At 52.8% G+C, this 25,302-nt stretch overlaps 6 protein-coding genes across 6 annotated transcripts; 4 read left to right on the top strand and 2 right to left on the bottom strand.

Annotated features, from left to right (window-relative positions):
- The first annotated feature begins 132 nt into the window (after nt 1-132).
- Nucleotides 133-3,632, top strand: BDP81DRAFT_441971 (TPR repeat-containing protein). The gene has a single exon (XM_060591642.1). It carries the CDS (start codon nt 374-376, stop codon nt 3,509-3,511), a length of 3,138 nt encoding a protein of 1,045 aa, XP_060438161.1. The 5' UTR covers nt 133-373; the 3' UTR covers nt 3,512-3,632.
- A 1,009-nt stretch (nt 3,633-4,641) lies between these two features.
- BDP81DRAFT_400510 (zinc metallo proteinase) lies at nt 4,642-7,038 on the top strand (the record flags this gene model as incomplete). Its single annotated transcript, XM_060588699.1, has 4 exons — nt 4,642-4,689; nt 4,767-6,699; nt 6,763-6,929; nt 6,988-7,038. The coding sequence occupies 4 exons, from the start codon at nt 4,642-4,644 to the stop codon at nt 7,036-7,038; spliced, it is 2,199 nt and encodes a 732-aa protein (XP_060438160.1).
- Nucleotides 7,039-7,199: 161 nt separating this feature from the next.
- On the bottom strand, nt 7,200-8,642 carry BDP81DRAFT_334957 (UDP-glucuronosyl/UDP-glucosyltransferase; the record flags this gene model as incomplete). The annotated part of the gene is made up of 1 exon (XM_060585805.1): nt 7,200-8,642. The coding sequence occupies one exon, from the start codon at nt 8,640-8,642 to the stop codon at nt 7,200-7,202; it is 1,443 nt and encodes a 480-aa protein (XP_060438159.1).
- Nucleotides 8,643-12,394: 3,752 nt separating this feature from the next.
- Nucleotides 12,395-15,480, top strand: BDP81DRAFT_455566 (uncharacterized protein; the record flags this gene model as incomplete). Its single annotated transcript, XM_060593074.1, has 5 exons — nt 12,395-13,105; nt 13,445-14,071; nt 14,480-14,535; nt 14,682-15,305; nt 15,399-15,480. The coding sequence occupies 5 exons, from the start codon at nt 12,395-12,397 to the stop codon at nt 15,478-15,480; spliced, it is 2,100 nt and encodes a 699-aa protein (XP_060438158.1).
- Nucleotides 15,481-15,577: 97 nt separating this feature from the next.
- Nucleotides 15,578-18,466, bottom strand: BDP81DRAFT_441962 (uncharacterized protein). The gene has a single exon (XM_060591641.1). It carries the CDS (start codon nt 18,345-18,347, stop codon nt 15,867-15,869), a length of 2,481 nt encoding a protein of 826 aa, XP_060438157.1. The 5' UTR covers nt 18,348-18,466; the 3' UTR covers nt 15,578-15,866.
- Nucleotides 18,467-22,593: 4,127 nt separating this feature from the next.
- On the top strand, nt 22,594-23,865 carry BDP81DRAFT_441961 (uncharacterized protein). Its single transcript, XM_060591640.1, has one exon. The coding sequence runs from the start codon at nt 22,714-22,716 to the stop codon at nt 23,677-23,679; it is 966 nt and encodes a 321-aa protein (XP_060438156.1). The 5' UTR covers nt 22,594-22,713; the 3' UTR covers nt 23,680-23,865.
- Nucleotides 23,866-25,302: the final 1,437 nt, after the last annotated feature.

The following is a 25,302-nucleotide window of genomic DNA, read 5'->3' as shown; positions in this document are numbered from 1 at the left end:
AGATGCGAGGTGAGGGAGCCGCTTATGTAAGGCAGTATGTGAAAATTTGCCCCGCCCCCACCATGGAAATTTCGATTTCACAGGGCATCGAAACACGCCGAATTCACCGTCTGAGTCACTTGTTCTTCAACCAAGACAAGCCTTATTGCTATTGATCTTCTAGACGAGATTCAGACTACAAGGGAAACAAAAGTTTTCTGTCATTGGATACTTTTCATTCTGAAAAAGGGACGTCATCGAGGATTTCTTTTGGCGAAAATACCCCGCGACGCGCGGGGCAGAAAACAACGGTCACTTATCGCGACCTAGAACCCCTCCATATCACAAGCGAGACGCAACCGTTTCTGTCAATTTCAAATACACCATCCAAGCCATGGCGGACGCGCAAACGAACGGTAACCAGGCTGCGGCCTCTTTACTATCTAGCTTCACAGACGGCGCATACATCGACGTCCTAACGTCCACCGTGGCCAAGGATCTCATCACCAGGTTTACCAGCAGCCTCCAAGCTCAGACCGCCGAGGAAAATGCCAACCCCACAGCAGCATCACAAGAATCACTATCCGAAGATGAGATTGCCGTCGGTCTTGCTGCTCTCAACGCATTTTTGCAATCAAACGTCACGGGACCGGTGCTGGAGAACGCTCACAAGGTAGAAGCACTCTTCACTGAGGTCTTCACAGCAGGCAGCGACGGAAAGACATCAGCAGCAGACACCCTCAAGGCGCTGCGCAAAAGCAGCCTCAAGGCCCTCGAAGTCGACGGCGTCTCACCTTATCCTTACATCCCGCACATTGAGTTCTTTGCGCTCGCCCACCATGTCTTCCACGAAGCTTCCTCAGCCAGCGACGCCGTCATCCAGCTCTCTTCCTCTTCATCCCGCCTGAGTCTGCCCTGGACCCGACTGCGCGTCAATGTGTGGCACTTCAAGCTGCTCAGCCAGCCGTCCCTCGGCCCCGGCGCCAACTTTGCAAAAGCGTCGCAGTGGATCGACGTCCCGACGCTGGCGGAGCAGATTAACCTCGGTATCGAGACCGTCAGGAAGCAGATCCTCGATGAGGACGTGTGGTCGACGGGCGAGGAGGTCTGGTCGCGCGAGGAAAAGGTGCAGTTCTTGCTTGAGGTGTCGAATACGCACATCATGCTTGGCCGAGATGATCGCGCGCGCGAGGCTTTGGAGGAGGCGACCAAGTTAAACAAGTTTGCGTATGCGCTTTCTGGTGCGCTGGGAAAGAGGACAAAGTTCCAGGAGAAGAGTACGAGTCAGCTTGTTGTTCTTGCCAAGAGCGATGCGACAACCGAGGGTGCGGAAACTGCTGCAGGTGGCGAGGAGGCCAAGCCTGAGGCTGTTGCGCTCAATGATGATACCCTACTCGAAGAGATTCAGTTCTCCAAGGAGGCGAGCGGCAAGCATGGTGAGCTCGCTGCCACGTCGTCGGGCCTCCCCGCGGCGTTGGCGGATTTGTCTCCCGAGGCACAGCCGCAGCTGTCACCCCTCGACCAGATCATCCTCCTCACTGAAGCAACTCTCAAGGATACCTTCTCTCCCGTCGATACCTTGACCTCGGAGGAAGTCCTCCCGTACGCTGTGCGCGTGGTCTCGGACAAGGCTACAAACTGGCAAATCTACTCACAAGCCCTCCTCGTCCGCTCCCGCATCGAAGTCCACCGCAGCAGAACAGTAGAAAGAGGTGTCCTGCAAATGCAAGCCGTCGTAGACCAAGTCGTCGTCGACACCTCGGAAGCACCCCGCCCCAAGGCCGAAGACGTCGCCAACGACGAACCCGCAGACGTCCCCGCCATCGCCGTCTCCGCCCCAGGCGAGTCCGAGATCGACACCTCAGCAGCGGCTCCCGTAGACACAGAGAAACCCACATCCTTCTTCCCCGCCGCCAAGGAAACGGATACCGCGCCCGCGCACGTCCGACTGCAGTACATCCACGCGCTCTCCTCCCCTCCGAAATGGCACCTCGAGTCCGAGCTCGCCTACTCCTGGGCCGGCGTCGGCTCCCTCGTTTCCGCCCTCGAAATCTTTAAGCGCCTGCGTCTCTGGGCCGAAGTCGCGCTCTGCCTCGCTAGCAGCGCCTCCAACGACGACGACTCGGGCCGCGGCAACGGCGGCGAGGAGAAGGCCAAGGCGCTTGTGCGCTGGCGTCTGTTTCATCGCACGGGACAGCTTCTCGTCGAGAACGCGGATGCGGATGCGGAGGACCTTGAGGCGCGGGATGTCACGTACCTTAATCCTGCTGACTTCACCGGCCCCGAACGGAGTCCGCCGCCGCCGAATGCGCCGAGATTGTTTTGTATCCTGGGTGATTTGGAGAACGAGCCGGCGCATTGGGAGCGGGCGTGGGAGATTTCGAACCGGCGGTTTGCGCGCGCGCAGAAATCGTTGGGCGAGTGGTATCTCTCGCAAAAGGAGTGGACTAAAGCGCAGGACGCGTATAAGCTCGCGACAAAGTGTAACCGGCTGAGTCCCGAGATGTGGAGCCGGTTGGGCGATATCAGTCTCCGGCTGGGCCAGTTCCCGGATGCCGCGGAGGCGTATAGCCGGGCGATTGGCGCCGCTGGGGATGTCGTTGGTGGCGAGGACGCCAGGACGTGGAGTAATTTGGGAAGTTCGCTTTGGAGCATGTACCTCGAGGCTGTGGAGGAGGTGAAGAAGCAGATTATCGAGGAGAAGAAGAATGGTACGGCAGAAGACAAGGCGGACGCTGAAGAAGAAGAGGAAGATGATGAGGAGCCGAAGAAGCGGGAGAGTAAGGCCAAGGACCCGGCTACACTGCTCTCTCAGTCCCTGGCCGCCTACAAGCGCGGCGCGTCCATTGCGCAGGATAACTGGCGCATCTGGGACAACGTCCTCACCCTCGCCTCGCGAATGCGTCCGCCCGCCGTCTCGGAAATGGTCCAGGCCCTTCGCGCCATCATCCGCATCCGCAACTCCGAGGACGCGCTCGACGAAGACGTCCTCCGCACTCTGCTCCAGGAGAGCGTGCTCACCAAGGAAAAAGAAAACGACGAGAGCAAGACGGGAATCTACGCCCCCCCGCGCGGTACCATCGAAAAGGCCGTCATCGCCCTTTTCGAAGAGAGCGTCGTCCCGCTCATCACCACGCGCTCGGAGCTCTGGGAACTCATTGTCCGAGAACGGGTCTGGAGACGGGATTACGCCGGTGCCGTGGATGCCGCGGAGAAGGCTTGGAGGGCGGCGATGGGGGCCGGTGCCGGAGGCGGGTTGAAGGCTTCTTCGGCGGGATCGGGCGGGGCCGGGGACGATTTGAGCCGGAATTGGCTTGCGGATAAGGGGGCTTGGGGGGTTGTTGTTGCGAGAACGGATGAGCTTGTTAGTGTGTTGGAGAACTTTGGGGGCGAGGTTGAGGGGTTGGGGAGCCGGTGGAGAGGCAAGGCGAGGAATGCGGTGAGAAGTGTGATGAGTAGAGGAAAGGAGGCGTGGGAGGGGACGGAGGAGTGGATTTTGTTGGAGGGGATGATGGAGGGGTTGAAGTTGTAGATTCGGATGTGATTAGTATCATACGAATCACCTGAGGGTGGGTTGCTGAGGTTTGATGGATAGATATGAGAATAACAAGGTCGTGATGACGATCGTCTCCCAATCGTCCTATACGGATACTAACTTGCCATCTGTGATGGGTCGAGTGATTTCTGACGTCTATGAAGGAGTATGAATGAGTAGGTATTTGCTGTCTATCACTAACCATTGGTATCTACCTAGATCTTCCACTAAGGTCGTTCGTCAGTTGCAGACTGAGGTTATCTCATCAGCAGATCGACCTCTTCAAGATCTATAGCATCCACCAAAATTCACCCTGCAAGACCTGCACGGCATGAGTGCACTCAAACCAGAACTCCATGCTCGTCATTCAGGTCCACGCAGCGTCACCGGCAATCCCAAATGCCATCAATAACTCGAGTAGAAGCTCGTCAATCAGAAAGCTTCGGTCGATAGACCTCTCATTACCTCGTATCAGTGAATCTTTTCACGGAATTTTCTCATCTCATCACTTAAACTCACCACAAGTTCGGACGAGCGTTCACTGGGGCAGGGGCGTCTGGAGACTATGAGTCACCCATCAATGCACCGCTTGTTGCTTGACTCCTGATTGCGTTGGATGTAATTCTATGCAAAAAATTTCTTGAACTGCCTCACAGCGCATATATTCCTTCAAGAAGAAAAGGTCTCGACCGCTATGCTGCCTGGAATCTGGCGCGGGAACGGGCCCGGTTCAGGGGTTGCCCCGGAAAAGCGGGGATGACGGGACCGGGGAAATCAGGCAGACTACCCGGGTCAAGCGGCACGGTGCTCGGTAGCGTTTGTTAGTGGCAGTTCTGCCTGAAAATCATTCCGATGCCATGTGAATTGGGTTCATTCTTTGACTTCATCCTTGTTATTGTGCGTAGTCCCACTGTTGTTTCTGAATATAAATGTCAGAGGGTTTGGCCATTGGAAATTCACATTTGGCGTCTCATCAGTCTCTCGAGTAGATCACCATTGCTCATCTCCATCGACAACTTGTCTCTAGACCGGTGCAGGATATGTATATTCGCTACGACAGAAAGAATCCTTCAGATCATCTCTCACTTGCACGAATGCCTCCCGTCACAGCCCAAGAAAACACCAACATGTCCCTCAGATTCAATAACTTCAGCGACGGTGAGACGGTGTACCAGGTACGCGCAGAACTCATACTGTCAATGAGAGCACATCATCCCAACGAGACTTATCTAATTTCATCATCCTCCACCAGCGCTGTGTGATCATCAAGGGAACCTACACCCCCAGCCCCAATACCAGCGATGACTTCGCAACAGTCGAAGCCACCGATGGCACCAACATAACCTTCCCAGTCCAAACCTGGCCCATCGCAGACAACAGGATCAAGATCATCGTTCTCCTCTCCCCAGGCCTCAACAAACTCACCATCACCCGCTCATCCGGCACCCAAGACACGATCACGCAGCTGGACCTAACCTACATCCCCCTCCTCCAATCGCCCCCCCTCCACCTCGCCATCATGGTCGCAAAGGACTCCCCCCTCCTAATCGACTGCCCGCCCCTCAAATACGGCGCCTCCTCCACAGCCCATGCCTCCCTCGACGCCGCTGTCGCCAAGCTCCGCATGTCAGCGTATATGTGGCAGGCCCTCACTGCCGAGGACATGCGAATCAAGGGCCTCGGTCGTCGATCCTTCAGGCTGGAGGAGGAATGGGCTGCTGACACGACTAGTCGCACGTTCCTTGACGGGCTGCACGAGGCTGCTCTCTTTGACAGCGGTGCCATGAGGTCTACTGCCAAAGTCCATGTCGTGAGATCGGAGAGGACGACGGCGGAGATCCGCGACGCAGAGGTTGCGCAGCAGAATGAGGCCGCAAAGTCGAGGGATGGACTGTTTGACTACTTTCTGGAGGCGCTTGCGGCCCAGGGTTCACCTTTCGAGGCTTCAGCGCATCCGGTTGTGGCGGGCATGATTCTCGACTCGCACTTTTCCGTGAGTAAGAAGCTCATTCTCGGTCACGCCGCGCTGGGATGTCATAACCTGACCGGGGTATCCCTCGGCATGATGGGTAGTCACCTGGCGTACTCCTGGCCTCGATTCATGGAAGAGGTCTCGGACTGTCTTCTCGATACCCGCGCCCCAGGCACAACAGTCGGCGATGATAACGGAGAGTGCGGAACGTTTTGGGAGGCATGTTCGATCGGGCAAGGCGCGTTCTTGCACGAGGTCGGACATGCTTTTGGGGCTCCGCACACTACTGGTATCATGGCGCGCGGGTACTCGGGTCACTGGCCTCGAAACTTCCTGGTCAAGACAGCGTACTCCCAGAAGATCAACAAGGATGGTTTCGTCGTTGTCGATGGCCAGACGGCGAATGACGCCAAGTGGGATCTGCGGGATGCCCTGTCCTTCCGGTCTCTCAACCACTTCTGGCTGCCCGGCGACACGAGGCTGTCGGCAGCGCAGCGATCCAGCGCTCCGACCGTCTCTCTCATCAATATTGAGACTGATGATGTCGGAGTTGAAATTGCCTGTGCCGCCAACCTCGCCCGGATGGATTTCAACGGCAGCTTGGAACTCCTCCCCTCCATGGATAGCCCAGCTTGGAAAGTCTCCTACACTCTCAAAGAACTCGAATCCCGCTTCAGCCGCGATGAGAGCCTGAAGCTCTACGTCCTCGGCATGAACGGCAAGACAAAAACGGTGCGCGATATCTGGCGCCTCTTCTCATCAACCACGTACATCCGTATCCCCGGGTCAGACGTCCTCCTGCACAAGCGCTCAGTTGTGACCAAAGACCTCGAGGAGGCGGCGGACGACGGCGAAGAACACAAGTTTTGGTCATGGGCGACACTGCTTACCCGGCGCAAGAGTGATGGGTCTATTGTGCGTGCGACTTCAGTCGATGTACGGACTGGGTGTATCCTCGACGGCGCGTATGTGCAGTTCCCTGGTGGCGCGCGTGTCAACTGTGGTCCGAGGATTAGTAAGTGGGGTGGTGGTGAACATACGTTTGGGGGCCATGCGTCTGAGGAGGTTCAGATCCCCAAGGGCGCGGAGATTGTCAAGGTTGAGGTGTCTAGGGAAGAGGATACGCTTCGTGGCATGAGGATCCATCTGAGTGATGGTTCGTCTGGTGGTGCTTTGACGGGATATGGGGATATTCCCGAGACCTCGACTCTTGGTGAGTGATTGACGCAAGACTGTGATTACTCAAGGACGTTACTAACTCGATGTGACGAAACAGAGGCACAAGCGGATGAGCGTGTTGTCGGGTTCTATGGCCGCAGCTGGTGGGGTAGCAACTTTGACGGCTTGGTCGAGTTTGGTATCATTACCGCGCCCAAGGACGTTGAGCTCCCGGCGATTGTGTACGGAATGACGGACCTCCAGAATACGGAGGGAGGATGTGGGGTAAGGCTCTTTTGCTCTTGAGTGAGATCATTGAATGAAGGTAACTGACATCTCCTAGGGTGAAGCAGACTTTGAAAGTGGTGATGAGGACATGGACGACGAGGAGTAATAGATGGCAATGGCTTCCGGTTGCTGAAGTTGAACCGGCTTTAGAGCATATACTGATCTACTAGCAATAACCGAATGATTTCACACGTTGTCTCGTTGCTCTCGTGAACAATGAAGTTGCTGAGATCCCTTATTTTAGTCATCCAACTTACTACCTCCTGTTCAACTTGACGAAGGGACCGCCGACTGGACCAGCAGCAGTATCTCTTCCTCAACCATTCGTAGTGGATCAAGCGTGCCCGCTTCCTTCTTTAACTCTTCCGCACGCATTTTGTACTTCTCATCACCCAGAACTTTCACCACCGCCTTCCCAACGGCATTCTCAGACGGAGGTGACTCCGTCAGAAACACTCCCAAGCCAGACCACTCGATCCTTTTTCCGATATCTGGCTTATCAAATGTGTTTCCAGCTTGCACCATCGGCACCCCATTAGAAACAGCGTGCTGAAACCCTCCATACCCGCTGTTAGACACGAAGACGTCTGCATGCGTCAGGATAGCGTCATATGGCAAATAGTCTACCACGCGAGTATTGGCGGGCAACTCTCCGTTTTCGAAAGTGCTCGTATCGAGAGTCGCTCCAGCCACGCAAAGACACGCGACGACTAGAACGTCAGGATTTGCTGCCAAGGCCTTCATTGTTGGGATGATGAGTTCCTGGTGGTCCAGCACTTCGGTCCCTTGGGCCACAAACACAATCTTCTTGCGGCTCGGATTCGACGAGTGGAGAGATGAGCTGTTTGCGAGGATGTCGCTGAACCACGTCGGATATGTGAGATTAGATGGGATGGGTTTGATCGGGAGTGTCCCGGCAAACTTGATCTTCTGCGGCCAGTCTGATGACGGGAACTCGAGACTGGGAAGACACATTTGCAATACTGTGTCATGACAAGCCGTAGATGCGTCCCAGAAGGGATGCTCCATACTTGTTGAGAGCCCTTCGTAAAGGGACTCGACGGGTTTGGAGCATCCCATCATCCCCAAGACCCATCTCGCGCGATCCTCAGCCGCGCCACTCCACGTCTCTCTGTTCACTTTGATATTCCTCGTCCGCCCTTCTTCACTGTCGTCGAAAGGTAGTCCAGATCCCCATGGAGGTCGTTCAGGGTTGGCCCAGAATGTCGGAACCACGCCGATACCGATGGTCTGGATCTCCTCATCCTCTTCAAATGGCTCGGGTAGGTTAGCACCCAACTTCAAAGCCAGCGTTCCTGAGAAGCACGTATCTGACAGGACGATGATCTGACAACCAGGCTTTCGACGTCGCATACCCGCCATCGCTACCCGTACCGATTCAAGCCCGCTTGGTAACAGCGAGATGAACCCTCCATCGAGAGACGCGGCCAGTCTCGTGGCTGGATCTGAAGCGTGTGCGATATCTGGCCATCGAGAAGGATCGTCGAGCGTTTTCCAGAGCCCGATGATGGGACTGACGTGGGCCCCGACTGCTTGGATTGTAGTCTTCCACCTCGTTGTTCCCAGCACTGTGACGTCGAAGCCGCTGTTGATGAGGTGTTTGGTGATTTGGAGCGCTGGTCGCATATGTCCCTCGCGTGGGGGCACAGCGTAGAGGACTAAAGGCTTTGGTTTTTGCTGGACTAACATTTTGGTCGTTGAAATATCACCAGTTCGGCGAAGATATCAAGACAGAGCAGGCAATTCCGTTCTTTCGGACCTCTTGTCAAGTTTGAAGTTGACATTGAGATGAGGTGTCCGGATGGGGTCGTCGTCAAACTTTCGTTATCATAGCTTATTCGACTAGCTGATGGGTCCGGGGTCTAATCGAGGACTAAATTGCTGTCTGATAAGCAAGGGCCACTCGACTAAAGCACCCTGGGGTCGAAGATCGAAGCTTGTCTGAGAAGACTGAGATACACGCGAGTCAGCCCATGTGCAGGAATTAAGAAACCATCGTCAACCACATCTGAGCCCAGGAGGACTCGGAGACATCTGGCAATGAACACATCCCATTGGTTCCTTTGATTCGCGAGCTTGATGCCAATAGACATGTCTGCGATTGCATTTGTCATCTCTACCTGATTAAGAGGAAGTGCACTCGGAATTTCTTTCGCTCTCACCACATCAGTGATCGCTCGACTTACTACAGGGGACCCCCTGGAATGTTCTCATTTATTTTGAGTTCAAGCTCTATACGTTGATGGGAAAGGTCGAATTCAGGGAGCTTTTGAAAGTCGCCTGACTCGAGGAGTGCGATAAGAGTTGAGATAACTCACATTAACATCTTGCCAGCAAAGAACTCAAAACCAGGTAAGATGGAGAAATGGCCCATGTGTCCAGTATACCTTATATCAAAGAGAGAAACAAGTCCCCCCCTCCTAAGCCAACACCATTATTGCAATAATAACTTAGACAAAATGCCAAGCGTAAGCCCTTCTTCTAGATCGAAACTTGGAGTCTTTTGTGGCATTGGTCTCAGCAAGTATCCCATTGACTGCTGCAAGACGCCAAAAAACGGGTGGTCCACAAAAGCGCCCACTTTTACCCCGCACTTCAATCGGTACAAGGCGAAACATCATTTACCCCTATGTTTTTTTACCTACTATCACTACCAAAACCATCATTTCAACCAATGTTACGATGTCTTCTAGTGATTCTGATGCTTCCGATGCCTCTGTAACTACCGATACCTCTATACGGAGCTGTATATTTGTTAAGCTCCTTCCCGAAGACCTTGAAGTCGGCTGTACTGCCGACTGCACCCCGGAGAAGTGCGATAATAGCACAGTCCGGCTCCATGAGCCTCCGGCTGAGCCTGGCTTGCCCGGCTCCTTTATCCCATCGAGTGCTGCAAGGCGACAGTACATTGGCTCCACATAACGGGCCCCCTTTTACCCCGCACCGCATCTGGTACATCCACTGCTTGAGTTGCCCCTATGATTTCCACTCCGGTACATCTACCAAATCCATCATTACCAATACTCAATTAATGGATTCTGACGATTCTGACGGATCTGGCCGTTCCACGGGCTCGGCGAAGTCGTGTATCTTTGCCCTGCTGCCCGAGGACCTCGCCGCCGCCTGCACTGCCGACTGTACGCCGGAGCAATGTGATAATGCCACTGTTCGGCCCCGCGAGCCTCCGGAGGTTGAGCCCGGTATCCCTGGGAAGTACACGAGGATGGGCTGCCTCGAGTGCGATGTAGCTCTCTGTAACTCAGAAGATTGCTGGTACCGATTTCATACGCAGAATCTCTAGTAATTGGAAGTATCTATTATCAATTACGTTGGTTGGTTGGAAAAAGGGGCCCGAAGTGGCCCGATTGGCTGCTCCCCCGCATCTCAATGTACTGTCGCCTTGCAGCACTCGATGGGATACCCTTTGATATACCGGCCCGGGACCGGCAAATACGGGACTTACCGGAAACGCCGATTAACCTTTTCCTCCGATACGTTCCCCGGAGCCTTGTTGAGCAGTGGGTCCGGTGGACAAATGCAGCGCCGATATCTAAGGAGGGCCCTCAGCCTAGACACTCAAGAGTGTATAAGTGGAAAAAGACCTCTATAGAAGAGGTATACCTCTTCTTAGGAATCCGTATTTATATAGGGATCCATAAGGAGTATGAACTATCAAGATACTGGGCAACTCAGCAAGAGAAAGAGGACCCTATTCATCTATTTACCCGGTTTATATCCCGTGACCGTTACCAAAGACTATCCCGGCAGCTGCGGATATTCGATACTTCTGAGTTCCCTAGTCAGTCTAGCCATGGCCGGTGCCGACGCCGGCCCCAGGATAATTCAATACCGGATACGTATCGGAAGGTTAACGGGTGGTCGGCCCATATCCAGGATACCGGGGACTCCTTCTATACGGCCGGCTCTGACCTTACCGTTGACGAGGCTATGGTCCGATTCACAGGCCGGTCTCTTGAGACAACAACAATCCCGACTAAGCCGATCCCGACCGGCTTCAAGATATGGATTCTTGCCCAATCAGGCTACTGTCTCCGGTGGCTCTGGCATATCCACGGAAAGGGCCCGTACGGGCTAGTCCCACAGGCCCGGCCAGCGCCGGATGACGAGGCGGCAAAGCAGGCCCTTTTAACGCCGACGCAACGGGTTGTAACGACCCTAGTTGCCCTACTTCCGGCTGCAATCTACCACGTCTTTTTAGATAACCTCTTTTCTTCTGTCCGGCTCTTCCGGGCTCTCCGGAAGCAGCAAGTCGGAGCTTCTGGCACCTGCCGGAAAGATAGCGGCATAGATAAGATCCATATTGCCGAGAAAGCAACTGAAGGACAGGATATCCCTTGGGGCAAGATACATTATATCCCTACTTTAGATGGGGAGGTATAGTGTTATAGACTACCTTCTAAGGATATCTCTATACTAATCAGTTCTTCTAGGTTAACCAGTTCACCTGGAAAGATAATGCTATTGTACTCTTCTTGACAACAGTCTTCCGGGAAGGCCAGGATATTATTCGGAGCCGGCGCCGGCCAACCGGAGGTACTGCTGTAAAGCGGGCTGCCCGGAAAGTCTTCGGCGCCGACTTCCGGAAGAACCTGCCAGTGCCGGCACCAATAGACGAGTATAACCATAAGATGAACGGCGTTGATGTTAGTGACCAGATGAGATCCTATTATCAATGGGGCCACCCTATCCGGCGAGGGGGCTGGCAGGCAATTGCTTGGGACTTCCTGCTAGACCTCGGCCTGGGCAAGCTAAAGATAAAAGGAATACCTCTATTCCTTGGCAACACCATACAAAGGGATCGAGAAAGGTTAATTCGCGGTGCTCTTATTGCAGCAGTAAAGGCGCATTATCTCGCCGAACTGCCTTATCCGAGATATCTGGAAATAGCCTTGCGCAGCCACGGCCTAGATACACAAGAAAGGGCTGCTTAGACTGCAATGTACCGCTTTGTATCAACAGAGATTGCTGGTACCTCTGGCATAACCAAGATAACTAGAGAATAGAAGTACCGGAAATCCTAGCTTATCATTGGATAGAGTATATGAAACCACAAGCCCTTATTGGCCGTACCCCGCATGGCGTCTTGCAGCAGTCAATGGGATAGACTTGCAGGCTATTCGGGGCATGGTTTTTCCTAGACCTTTCCTAAAGTGCATCTCAGCTGTTGGATGAATTGGACAAGCACTCAAAATCAAGACCAGAGTGATTGTGTGAACAGGCCAATGAAATACCATCGCGCTTCAATCTCAGATGGCCAGCTGTATGTAGCCGCCGTTGGCTGAGCCCATGCAGTCGTAAGGAAGAATCTTCATGATGCTCTTCAATACCTTCGCAATAGAGGAAATGTTGGACTCGTGTGGATCGATGCGATCTGTATCGACCAGGCGAATGTGCAGGAGCGCAACAGGCAGGTTGCCATTATGAGACACATATACTTCAGAGCGCACACAGTAGTTGTTTGGCTGGGAAGTACTTATTCGCAATACCAAAAGGGGATAGGTCCGCTTGAGGCTCGCTTTGCTCCAGAAGACAGCTCAGTGGAAGAAACTCTTACCTCTGCAACTGGACCCAGCGAGCCCGACGACGCTCATGCAGTTAGTTTGAAAAGCGAGCGCAAAATGGTGCTTAGATTGGCAAAAGACGAGTATTGGAACCGAGTCTGGATCATTCAGGAGATCGGACATGCTAGACAGAGACGCGTCTGCTTCGGGAAAATGGAGCTGAGTTGGAGCGGTTTCATCAAGATGATGACGCACCACAGCGTCACAACTGAAGGGCCTCTTCGGTTGAACCAGCAAGTCGAGCAAAAGTATCAAGGCTCCCATACCCTGAGACGTCTTCTCTCCGATCACCGCAATTCTCAGTGCCAAGACCCAAAAGACAAGATCTTTGGCCTCATTGGCCTATCAGTGGATGGCTACGGCTATCCAAGCCCGGACTACGACAAGTCACTGTTTCAAATTTGGACAGAAACGATGGAATTCATGAATCGTCATAAAATGTTCGATGACAATAACGAACTTGAAATCGTATCTCACGCAAATTTGGTCAAGTTCCTTCTCATGGGAACACGTTGCACACCGATTCAACAAGTCCTGAGGCCCTATGCCGCAGAAGCCGAGACACAACTTGTATCACTCCAGTATGGAAACTGTTGGTTCACGGGGTCGTATACGACAAATAGTGGTAGCAATTATCACTCGTCTGTTGGTGATCGTATTGCTTGTTCTTCTTGTTGTTCTATCTTACATTGTAGGCAGGAGTCGGTCGAAGTAGGTAGTGACGGCCTGGGTGGTTGTCCCACCTTTATCCGGCCGTGATGACTAAGCCAGTTGTCCCACTTCGCCCAGGGCAGGTGCCAGCCAGCCCATGGTACCTGCCTATTACTCCTTATCAGCCTTTGCTGTTCCAACAGAAACATACATCCCGGGGCTTTCACATTGACTGGATACATACTTGGCTCGATTTAGTCTCTAGGTCCTTCAGTAAAAGACGTGGCCGGTAATCTGGGCAAAGTTGACGAGTGGTCACATAAAGTCCAGATCAACTATGAAGACGATCTTGGAAGTGCCTGCAAGCAGAGCAACAAACTTCTAGGGGCCCTCTTGGGCGAACAGACCGAAGAAGTTCTACAACTTTGCTCCAATCAGCTTAGCCTTGTCAGTTGGGAAGCGCATTTCCAAATGAACTGTCCTCTGTTCCCGTTTCTGAATTGGGATGACCGACCAAAGCACAAGCTAGTACCAATCGAAAGCCCAAACCACTCCGAACCTTCATCACATATATCTACCAAGAATTCTGGAGCTTCAGAAACTCTGTTGTACCAGCTATGGACCGGCCATCGCTCTAATCAGAGTCCTAGGTGGAAAATGGGAGTCGCTTCCTGCCAAGCGGCATTGGGTGACGTTGTATGCTGGGTTGGAGGCACCAAGACGGCCTTGGTTGTGAGGCCAACGGAGGGGTATAGAAGTCCGCACCAACGATATGTTGAAAACGTTCAACTTCAAGTCATTGATACAGCCATGGTTGCCGAAGACATTGCAGACTCAATGATCGATCACTCTCTAAGGCTAAATATCCGGGGTAAAAGGGGCGAGGTTCGTCGTGAATATGAAGCGAAACCGCTCGGAAAAGTGTCTTTGATGTTGGATGCTCGGACTCTCTACGTCATTCTACTAGGAAACCAGGGTTGAGCTAGCCGTTCAATCTTTTCATAATTTTCAGCTTTTTTCTCCAACTTGGCCAACAGTTGCCATACTCGATTGAAATCGTTCAGTTACAACAGTGGGAAAGAGGTGCATTCTGAACATTGAAGCCAAGAAACGCTTCGTTACTTTGCCTAGCTCCCTTGGATAAGACCTTGAGATTTAATGGGTGAAGTAGTTCGAAGTTTGAGTCTGCCTGTTATGAGTCATACGAACATTGGGATTTATAGACATCGAGATGTATATCTTATCATTTATGATTCTGTTAAAAACTCGAAGGATCCTTTCCATGCAGCCTAGCATCAACTTGACCAGGGTGTCGATGCAGAGCCCCAATTGTTAAATCTCGTAGCCGAGTAAGTACTGGTCGGTCATCGACGTAACACTGGTAATACGGGCACTACAAAGTTTGGTAGATCACCTCGGATCAAAAGATGGCCCTTTTAGCTTGCAGTCGGAGATATTCAAGCCAGAATCACTCTATACTTGCCTTAGCCTTCAGGAATAACAAGGAACATTTTGATCTCGACGAGACAGACACTCAAAATGTGAGCGGAGGCGAGAAATGCAAACCTGCCTACACAGTATCACGAACTTCGAGGGGGCTTGCACAGAGTAGATTGCAACAGTTGTACGAGAGTCATGGGGCAATGGAGCGCATACTCCTTCGTCTGAAAGACTTGCACACCGGTCTTACTTCATCGCAAACTTGTAAGTCAGTCCTCGAGCAGCCGCGATCGCTCGAGTTCGCTATGGGATGGAATTTTCCACGAGGAGTTGTCCAAGTGGATTTCAATCGATCTTCTCAGGCCGATGAAATTTCTGACCCGCCTACCGATCATCCTGATGATCTCTTGGATCTGGGCAATCATCTTTGGTCTCTACGTTATCGTCCTCTCCTCTTTTGCCAGCCTTTGGATGGACAGATACGGACAATCCGAAACCCGAAAACGCTCAATTACATCGCTTTCGCAATTGGTATCACGATCTCTTCGCAGGCCGGAGGTTCAGTCATGGACTACGTATTCCGACGTCTTCGTTATAGGGCTAATGGCGCGACTGCCCCGGAATTTCTAGTAGCCTATCTCGTAATCGAGACACGCCGCATTGGCAAGCATGGAAGCACGTGTGTTGTCCATAGTGTTTGGTTTCGCTTTCTCCATCTTCGCTCCGCAACTTCTCAAAAAGCTCGGACATGTTTGGGGTAATATTCTACTAGCTTTTGTGTTCATATGAGTTGGTCTGCCATGCCCTGCCATCCTATGGCTCTGGGGCGGGAAGTCGAGAGCCCTAGGACGTGAACCTCAAGATTGAATACTTTTAGGTACTGGAGGTATCATCACAGTTCAGTTTAGACAAGGAAAGCAAAAGAGATCAGGAATTATAAGAACAAGAAGCTTTTGGTTTGCATAACGTATTGATTTCATCATATTCTCAGTCATTAGATCCCCGATTAATCTAACATCACAAAAAACACCCAAGCTTAAGCAATGGAACGGACCAAGAGCAATTACTACAGCCGTCTGGAAACAGCCACTTTCCTAGCTAGACCTGAAGTCAACCATGAACCCAATGTTGTAAGGAACGCAACCCATATGTGGAGTCCGTTGGAAGAAGTGAATAAGCAAGCTCCTCGGTATGAAGAGCCATTATGCGAGAAGAAGAGTCTTTTGGTCACCGAGTTCTCTTACAACAGGAAGACGACTCCAGCAACGGCGCCAAGGGCCATACTGACGAAGCCGTACGAGACAGCAGGTCTGCTGGAACCGGCAACGGTAACAACAGGGGGTTTGGCACCTCCTCCGGGAGCATACCCGCCGGGTGCCGTGGGGTTGGCGGAAGGCTGTCCGGCAGGAGGGTTGGCAGGGGGCTGACCGGCGGGAGACTGACCGGCGGGGGGCTGACCAGCAGGGGGCAGAGCAGAGTTGGCGGGAGGAGAGACCGACGCAGAAGGGTTCGCGGGAGGCTGGCCGGCGGGGGGTGTGACTGCAGGGCCGGTGGGAGGAGCTCCAGAGGGAGGCGCACCAACGGGAGGCAGAGCAGAGTCGGCAGGAGGTTGACCGACAGGAGGCTGAGCGGACGGGTTCAGGGGAGGCTGGCCGACAGGAGGAGTAGCCGTGGGCATAGCCGAAGGGTTCGCCGGAGGGTTCGCCGGAGGGCTAGCGGGAGGCATGGCCGGGGCGGTGCCGGTGGGGTACGGGAGGGTGCTCGGCGGCTGGGGCTTGGGGCAATCACCGTTGCAAGGTGTGACGACCTTGCACTTGTCGTCGGTGCACTCGTACTTCTTGTTGACGTCGGTGTAGGGGCAGGTCTCGTGCTCGCACATATCGCCGGTGCAGACGTACTTCTTGTAGCATTCGTCTCCCGAGCAGGTCTCAATCTTGCAGGCGTTACCGTAGCAGGTGATCTTCTCCTTGGTGCACTCGTCTCCCTGGCACTGAGAGTATCCACAGAGTCCGCTCTTGCAGATGATCTTGCGGCCACAGTCATATCCACTGCAAGTCTCCGGGTGGCAGAGTCCATCCTCGCACACAATACGGCGACGGCACTCATCACCGTAGCAGGGGTAGTCGAAGCTGACGTAGTCACCGTAGCAGACAAGCTTCTTGTAGCAGTCATCGCCGTAGCAGTGCTGGCCGAAGCACTGTCCGTTGCTGCAAGGGTTAGGAGCGGGAGTCTCAGTAGGGCAGTAGGTGGTCGTGACGGTGGTAACGCCGGTGGTAAGAGATCCGATGTCACAGGTCGTGAGTCCAGGAGGGCAAGAAGTGACGGTTCCAGTAGTCGTGGTCGTGAAAGAAGTCGTGACAGTCGCAGACGCGGTAGTTCCGCCAGCAAGACCGAGACGGATGTAGATGGTGAATCGGACGTTGAGGCCAATGATTTGACGTCTGGTCAGTCCAGCCTGGCCACCGCAGCGCTCAGCGTTGTTGCCACCGCAGGGGATGTTGCACTGGTCATCAGGGACGGAAACCTCATTGACAGAGTCAACAGTGGTGCCGCAGAAGCAATCATTGCTGAAGAGACCGATGTACTTGCTTCCAGGGCAAGCAGCAACGCAGCGCTCGATGGTCATGGACGAGGCAGACTGGGTGAGAACGAAGGTAGGGAAGCTTGAAGGAGAGCTGAAGCAGCCAAGGTAGCTCGCATCACCGACAGTCAGAGGGTTGACAGCCGCGCTAGAAGACGCAGCAGCACTGGAGCTGGAGGAAGAAGTCTGGGTGTCAATGGTGGACGTGGTAGGAACGCTGGTGACACCCTCGGAAGTTGAGCTGATGGTTGTGACAAAGGTACTGCCATCGCTAGTGAAGCTCGACGTGGACACGAACGTGGAGGTGAAGGAAGAGGCAACGCTGGTGGTGATGACAGAAGAGGTGCCTGATCCAATGCTCGTGGTGACCGAAGGGACACTGGTGACGCCTGAGGTGACGCTGGAGAGGGTTGTCAAGAACGTGCTGCCGCCGCTGACGAAGCTGGAGGTAGAGACAAGAGTCGAGGTGAAGGAAGAAGCGACGCTGGTGGTGCCAACAGAGGTCGTGGCAGATCCAACGCTGGTGGAGACAGAGGCCACGCTGGTGACACCGGTGGAAGCCGAGGAGACTGTGGAAGCACCCGTGCTGGCTGGGGCCGTTGAGGATGAGGTGGCTACTGCCAAAGTGGTGGTGACGCTGGAAGCGACAGAACTGACGGTTGTAGATCCAATCGCGGGCGTAATCACGGTAGTTCCTCCTCCGAGAAGAGTTGTGAGAAGGCCTCCGGGGTTAACATTGACAGTCGCGACGGGAAGAGCAACGCTGAGGCCGTTGCTACCGAGACCAACAGTGAGAACACCGCCAACACCGACGCCGACTCCGGCGGTTCCGGCTCCGACGCTAATGGGGACACCGCCAACACCGACAGAGGCTCCAACGCCTGCAGAGTTGACTCCAGCAGTGACGGTTGCGCCGGCAGCACCAACATTAGCGGCGACCGTGGATCCAACACCAGCAGCAACGGTGGCAACACCGCCGACACCGAGACTGACACTGACACTCTGGCCGACACTGGCACCGACGCCGACGCCTGCAATCGTTGTGGTAAGGCCGACGGTGACGGGAAGGGGAATGGGGATCAGCTGAGCCATGGAGCCCTGGCCCAGGAGGGCGATGGCGGCAATAGAGCGGAGCGCCATTGCGAAGCGAGTGACAAGAGCGATTATTAAAGAGTGACTAGACCTCTGGCGGTTAGCGAGAGAAGCGAGGTCAAACTAAAAGAATGAATGTGGCCCAAGGGCAATTAAAGAATGTCGTGATTATCGTGATGATGAGAGTGAAAAGAAAGTCGTTTGAAGAGGCAACATTGCCCTCTTTTTATCTCGGATTCCGATCACCATCGTGTTGACATTGTCTGCAAATAGAAGAGGGAGAACGCTCTGTGAAGCTTTCTCGATACGATGTTCGCCCCTGAACAACGGAACCACCTCGAAGAATGTAGCAATATCCACTCCATGCCTCAAGTGAGACTAGGATTAGACGATGCTTTGCCTCTGACCTCCTGCCCTATGGTCTGGTTGTGGACATTAGCTCACGATCAACATGATCTAGTCTTACTTCTCGATGTGTAGGGCTATGAAGGATGGTAGAACAAGAAATTCGTTGGCTTGGCTCGGACTATGCCGATTAGCGATAATAGTGCCTCAGCATGCAGTCGTGTGAAGAGAGGCAATTCTTGTTATTGTTGCACGAAGGCCTCAGCAAGGAGTGCAATGTTTCTCGGAAACGAACCTTAACCACCCTGATTCTTCTGCACGAGGCGTAAAGTGCTGAAGATGCTCTTTTCTCAATTGTATAGCAAAATCCAGATGGACTCTGTAGCAACTTCGAATTTTCAAAGGCTCATCATCTTCAGTCCGATTTCCATTCTGACGAGGTGGTATGCCGCGTCACAATCTTACCCAAAATCATCATGTCGACGCGGCCTCGGGCCGTAGGACTAGACTGTGATTGCTAATCGCGGTCTAGAACAGACCATGCTCTCCGCACATGTGCCGTTTTTCCAGGTAGGACATTGTCTCACTCGAAATGCGCCACCTTGAGCCCCGTGTGGAAAGGGTTACCGTGATATTACCGGACCATGTCGAGTATATGGGCGCCGTGATGTCTAAGATTCGCCGGCCTTTGCGGGTGTGGAATGTAAAAGCTGACCTCGAAGTCCTGGGAGTCAATATTGTGCTGGCCCCGTAGTAGTTAGTGCACAACAATCCCTTGGCAGAGCGTTGTACAAACATTCCAGGTGGCCTCGGCCCGAGCGCTACGAGTGCAGCTTTTGCCGTATTGAAGTCTTGCTTTTTGAACGTTGTACAGCATGCCTCTTAGGGCGCCAGCCAAAACCTTGCTGGCTAAGGTACTCAGCTGGATTTGTGCGAGACAGGTCTCGTCATTGATTGCCGAACAGCTGTCTTTGGCGGTCGTCGATTCGGCCACACGATCCAAGGGGTAGGTTCATGGCGTGATTGACCCTGCGAAGGTAGTACGGCGGCTAGAGAGGCGTCCACTCAGGCAGACAGGAATCAAACAAATCTCAAAGCTTGGCACAGCTTCAAAGCGTGAGATGGACTGTGTCAGCATACACAGGTCGAGGCGCGTCCTAATTGTGTAACCGGGCCCTGAGCAAGGAATTCAATTAGATAGCACAGCGAGTCATCTATTGTCATTCGGCCTCCTTGGTTGGCCAGGCATCATCACGATAATGCCAGCCTGACCAGGCTGGAAATTTATTATCATGAGCCCCCCCTTCAAGAGCGAACAGCAATTTCTCGCTCAGTTCCCACGGAGACTGCTAGTCGCTGGATTGACGTTGCAAAAAGACATCAAGTAAAGCCAAGAGTGAGCTGTAAATGTCAAGAGATTAGACTCCTGATGTGGCTTCTCGTACGGATATCTTCGCATGGACTGTAAGGCCCTTGACTCGGATCTGATCAAGGGAGGCGAAGGGCAAGGCCCATTTGCCTTAGTCTCTGCTTGGTCTCGTGAACATTGGGTTCTCCACACACTGACGGCATTGACTTTACACTTGGTGGTTCTCCTCTGACGTAGATCCTTGTTGAAAATGCCCCAGTGCCTCCTTAACAGCCGAGTAATTTTTGCAGGTTTACAACTTGCACGTACAGATATGTTCCATTATGGCGTCGTTGGCGATGCAGAAGCCAATATCTCTGAAGTTCCTTGTTACAACAACTTTTCCACGTAACTTTGCAAATTTACTTGATGTATTTCTGTTTACTTTACAATCGTTGCTTTATCCATCAGTGACTGTTCCGCATGATCACATATGTCCCAGACTCCGAGTTCTTTACAGGCCTTTCTGACTCCATGTTAAACCTCACTCGGGTCTCCGAGACTACATGTACGAGTAAGAGAGTCTCCAACATTTACTGGCCCCCCACTCAACGGAGTTGACCCGCGTAGGACTTTAAATCAAGGGCCCATATTGGGCCATACAGGATCTGTACTGCCGAATCATATGTCCTTGCTGCACACGTATATGTTGACATGATCCTCTGTCTTCGTCTCTTCACCTCATCTCTGTCGCAATATCATTAAGTACTTACGCAGTAAACCTACGATGCAAATGCCTTCATCGGAATGGTGATCTCGTTGAAGTATCCTTCACCAAGCGCTACATGTGCTGATCGTTATGGGTACATGTAAGGTGCAGAGCCGGAGGCAGAAATTCAGCTCACAACAGAATCAGATCGTAGCACTTGAACAAGGTGATAGCATCCCTTGACTCTTGAACAATACGGTCGTGACAGGGCATCCCGTTTCAGGGTTGCAAAAAGTTTTGAAACGAGCGATAATGCAAGCCGACGAGCGTAGCGTGGTGGCTTTCCGCAACGAGTAAAGCGTCCGCAGACTCCATGCACAGACAGGGATCAAATATCGAACCCAATAATTAAAGGGGTTTGCTGTTGGCGTCTAGGCAAGCTTACTCCTCGCTTCTTGAAAGATTCTGGATTTTTTCAGACCGAACCGAGCGGATAGCCGCCGAGAGTCGTCGTGTAAAAAGGGGGATGACCTACCCAACTGGATGGTCTATGCCTCGACATCGCATTATCCCCACTTGTTGACAGCCAAGCACCCCCCAGCAATTGCGTCCAAGACCCCAAACCTTTTCTCTGTGCCGATTTCCCGGCCCCGAAGTTCGGGAAAGGTATCTCATTTTACTATACATTCACCAAGCTTCCTATATTGATACTCGATGGCCCTTCCTAGGACATTGTGGTCCGCAGATGAAGTTGCAATTATCGATGACGTGACATGCTTTTTCTGCCCAGGCGTCAAACTGAATTTTCATATATCGTAGCCGACGTCGCTTAGAATTTAGAGCAGCGTTCGGACACCTACTTCGATGCGCTGCAAAACCCTTTTCCGCCGGCCGTCGGATTCGGTAAGCTGGGTTCCCAGGTGAAGTCCTGAATACGAGTAAACACCTTGACTTCGCCAGTGGGAGGGTGCCATCGAAGTCACGTCCACCGCTTTCATAAATACATCTCCGACGTTGTCGAGAGTGCCGAGCTCATCAACATTGGCTCCGTGGTATCAAAATCAAACGCGGGTCAGGTTGTGTATATTTCTGATACAGCCAGTGGTCAACTCACAATTAAAGATTTGGGGGTCTAGCCTCTGTGTTGCTGATCTTAAGAACAACTGGAGAATAGCAGACTTTCTAGTCCTGACGGGACTGCTGCTCACTGCATGATTAGAGATCTCCGGTGGGTGGACCACGTTGTAAATCAGAGCCTCTCCTAAGCCATCCCTGCTGATAGGAGCCAGGGGTTTGGAGTTGCTGATAAGGTTTCCAACATCTCAACTAGAGGACCGGTAGTGGGAAAATAGACGGCATGACATTCAAAAAAAATCCTCAAGCGTGGGATGCCGTACTATGATCTAGATAAACAATAAGCTTGATATTTGGGTGTATGCGAACAACTGGAGCACCAGAAGTCATAGATCGTGGTGGGAAATTGAAGAGCCCCTCGGCTATTCTTGCTGAGAGTCCGCGAGTGGGCTGATCTCCCGGACTGTTCCCATCGTCGCATCGGACGAAAAAGCGGATAACAATGGAATAGCACAGACGCTAGTGATCTTGAATGTGGTCCATGTCCAATTAACATTTGGAAACTAATCCATTGCAGGCATCGTGCGGCTCTGCCAAGTTAATTCACTTTGGACAAAACGGGATGCCCCACGAACGTGGTTCCCTTTTCGGCTGCATGCCGCTGCCAAAGGCGATGGCGTGAAACTTGGTCGGAAATTTAGTAGGGGTTTGATTACGTCGGGTATCCCTTTCTGGACGACGAGGCACAGCAATGGGCCATGGTCCAGTCTTGAGAGCTGAGAATACTTATAAGAAGTTGGAAGAGCTTTCGTCTCATGATGGCTTACTGTTTGGTCATTCTCTTGCTCTCCAACGTTTCGTTCCTTGTCGCATTCCCTCCTTACTTCCCTACCTTTTACTCACTTTTTTAAATTCTTCGTTCGTTTTACAGACACAGGATGTCTTCCCTTCTTTTCGTTACCGGCCTCCTCGCCGGCCTGGCCCAGGCCTACACCCAGGTCAATGTTGCCTCCCCCTTCATGACCAAGAACATCGATCCCATTGTCTACCCCAGCCAGTACGACAAGTCTCACTTGCACTCCTTCTTCGGCTCCGACGCCGTCACTATCAACACCAAGACCAGTGCCGAGCTCCAGAAGGGCTGCACGAACGCCGAGAACCCCAACGACTTGTCCGTCTACTGGATCCCTACGCCGCTCTACACCACCGACGGCGGCAAGACCTACAAGCCCATGCCTCTCTCGCGCTTCAGCGCCTACTACAACCTCGGCGAGACTGAGGCTGAGGTCGCCATCCCCCAGAACCTTCAGATGGTTGCCGGCAAGGCCACCGCCACCACCGAGGCTGACATGTCCGCTGACGCCCTTTCCTCCTGGGCTTGCGAGAACGGCGGCGGTGGCAGCACTGACGCCAACGGTTTCCCCTCCTCCACCTGCGGCACCCACCTCCAGCAGCTCCTCTACTTCCCCCAGTGCGTCAACACCGAGACCCTCGAGACCGCCTACAAGACCAAGCGCGGAGGCAGCTGCCCCTCCGGCATGAAGTCCATGCCCCAGCTTCGCTTCTCCATTCGCTACGACCTCCGCAAGGTTCTCCCCAACGGCTGGAGCGGCACCGCGCCCTTCAAGCTTGCCTGCGGCCCCGCCTGGTGCTCCCACGGCGACTTCATCAACGGCTGGACTGAGGAGGCTGCCACCAACATGCTCGCCACCACCAAGGAGAAGCAGAAGTTCTCTTCCGTCGACGGCGCCCTTGGCACCTACAAGTCCGGACCTACCTGCACGGCCACCGACGCTGACCCCTCCCACGGCACCAGCGACTACGCCAAGAGCGTTGCCGCCATGAGCAAGCGTGACATTGAGTCCTGGGGTTGGTCCACCAAGTCGCGCTTCGTTCGCGCATAAATCAAAAGCACATAGCATTTGTGGAGTTGAGCAGCGGCGTTGTTGTAAATAGACCATCACGTGTCGAACACTTCTTTGTATCATACTACCTACTTAAGAGGAACGAACATACTTGGCTCAATGAGCCAGCTGGAGAGCGCAGTAGAGGCTTGATCGCACTACTTCCACCGGTATACAAAAAACCCAATTTTGATCATTACGTTGCCTATCATATGTGTGACACGCTTGCAGGATTAAAATTTTCTCAAAGTCTATTGAAAACGACCAGGTGAATGTCAATTGCTAGCGCCGGCAATTGTCAACACTCCGAGCGACGAAGCCGCAGAATGGCCATGACGCAAAGTGCTAAAGCTGCGACTCGGTTGAAAATCCAGATAAGAAGCCACTGACCCGGAAAAAGGTTTTCCGTTGGGGCCTTCTCTCCTTATAAGACGCGTGCTATGATCAGCGTCTTCAATAAGATCTTCTAGGCTTAAGTTTGAGGTAAAGCGAGCGGCATCCCATCAATGCTGCACAGCGGGGACTCGCTGTCGTCTGATCTAAATGACCTGGCAGACCGCGGGGTTGTTTCAAGACTAAAATTACTGGTACGTCTAAGCGATCATCAAGGAAACAATGTGAAGGCCAATGAGAAGAGCGGGGATCCAGGCACTTTCTTCCTTTATCCAGGATGATTGACTACACTTGGCACTTCGGCTACAGCCACCATGAAACTATGTGTTTACTTACTCCTTTGTTACGGCCAGCTAGTCGTAGTGAGGTATGTTTGCAGAAGTTGAGGCTACGGAACTGGTAACAGTAATAACCGAATGTAATAATCAGATGTAATAATCGGATGATTATTACACTGGGTCGAATCGGTCTCAAGTAGGGAAGGTGACAGAATTCGGAATTGTACCGTTGCGCCATATACAAAAGAGAGATCCCTCTACTGCATTTAGGTAGTTGTGGGTACATATAGTTTCCGTCAGAAGGCTTCGGTGATCAATCGTAATCTTGTCAAAGAGGTTCTCAGGGAAGATAGCTGAAAGCGATCATAAGATCTGATACGAAGTTAATTGCTGAAGAAGCTATGGGAAGTCTGTCCTAGAGTCCGGCTCAAGTCTATCCTATATACAAGTCCTGGTCCTGAACATATCCTTTGTCAATGATCAGTCCCTCTGATCGGGTGAGCGCTTATTACTTGGCATGAGCGCTCATGGCCCCACCATGGTCGCTCATGTCTTATCTTATCATCACGTGACTTGTACCATAGTTCTTCCGTTCCGTGAGAGGGTGCCTAGTGTCCCTTGTCTCCTGCATATATGGTGTGTTGTAACCGCCGCGAGCCTGCGGGGCAGGCCCTGTTCTTGGTCATGCATGTTGGGTCGTAACACTCGGTACCTTAATTAACGATCCTTAAAGAATCTTCGCATTGGGCCCTCTTGTAGTCATACTTGCGAAAAAAGCGCGTCCGGAGCTGTGGGTGTCGCTTGACGAAGTTCGAAGCCCAGCGCTTCCTAACTGGGGGCGCGTCGCTGTCGGCGAGCAGTCGATTAGCCATTTCTTCTACACCACTGATCCGAGGAGGGAATAATCGGGAATCCAGGTCGAGAATATACTCAACTAGCGTATCCTCTTCGA

This window comes from Colletotrichum phormii, assembly GCF_030913505.1.
Source record: "Colletotrichum phormii strain CBS 102054 chromosome Unknown BDP81scaffold_38, whole genome shotgun sequence".
Taxonomy (NCBI): domain Eukaryota; kingdom Fungi; phylum Ascomycota; class Sordariomycetes; order Glomerellales; family Glomerellaceae; genus Colletotrichum; species Colletotrichum phormii.
Note: the sequence above shows the minus strand (reverse complement) of the source record. Positions and strands in the feature narration are given on the sequence as shown.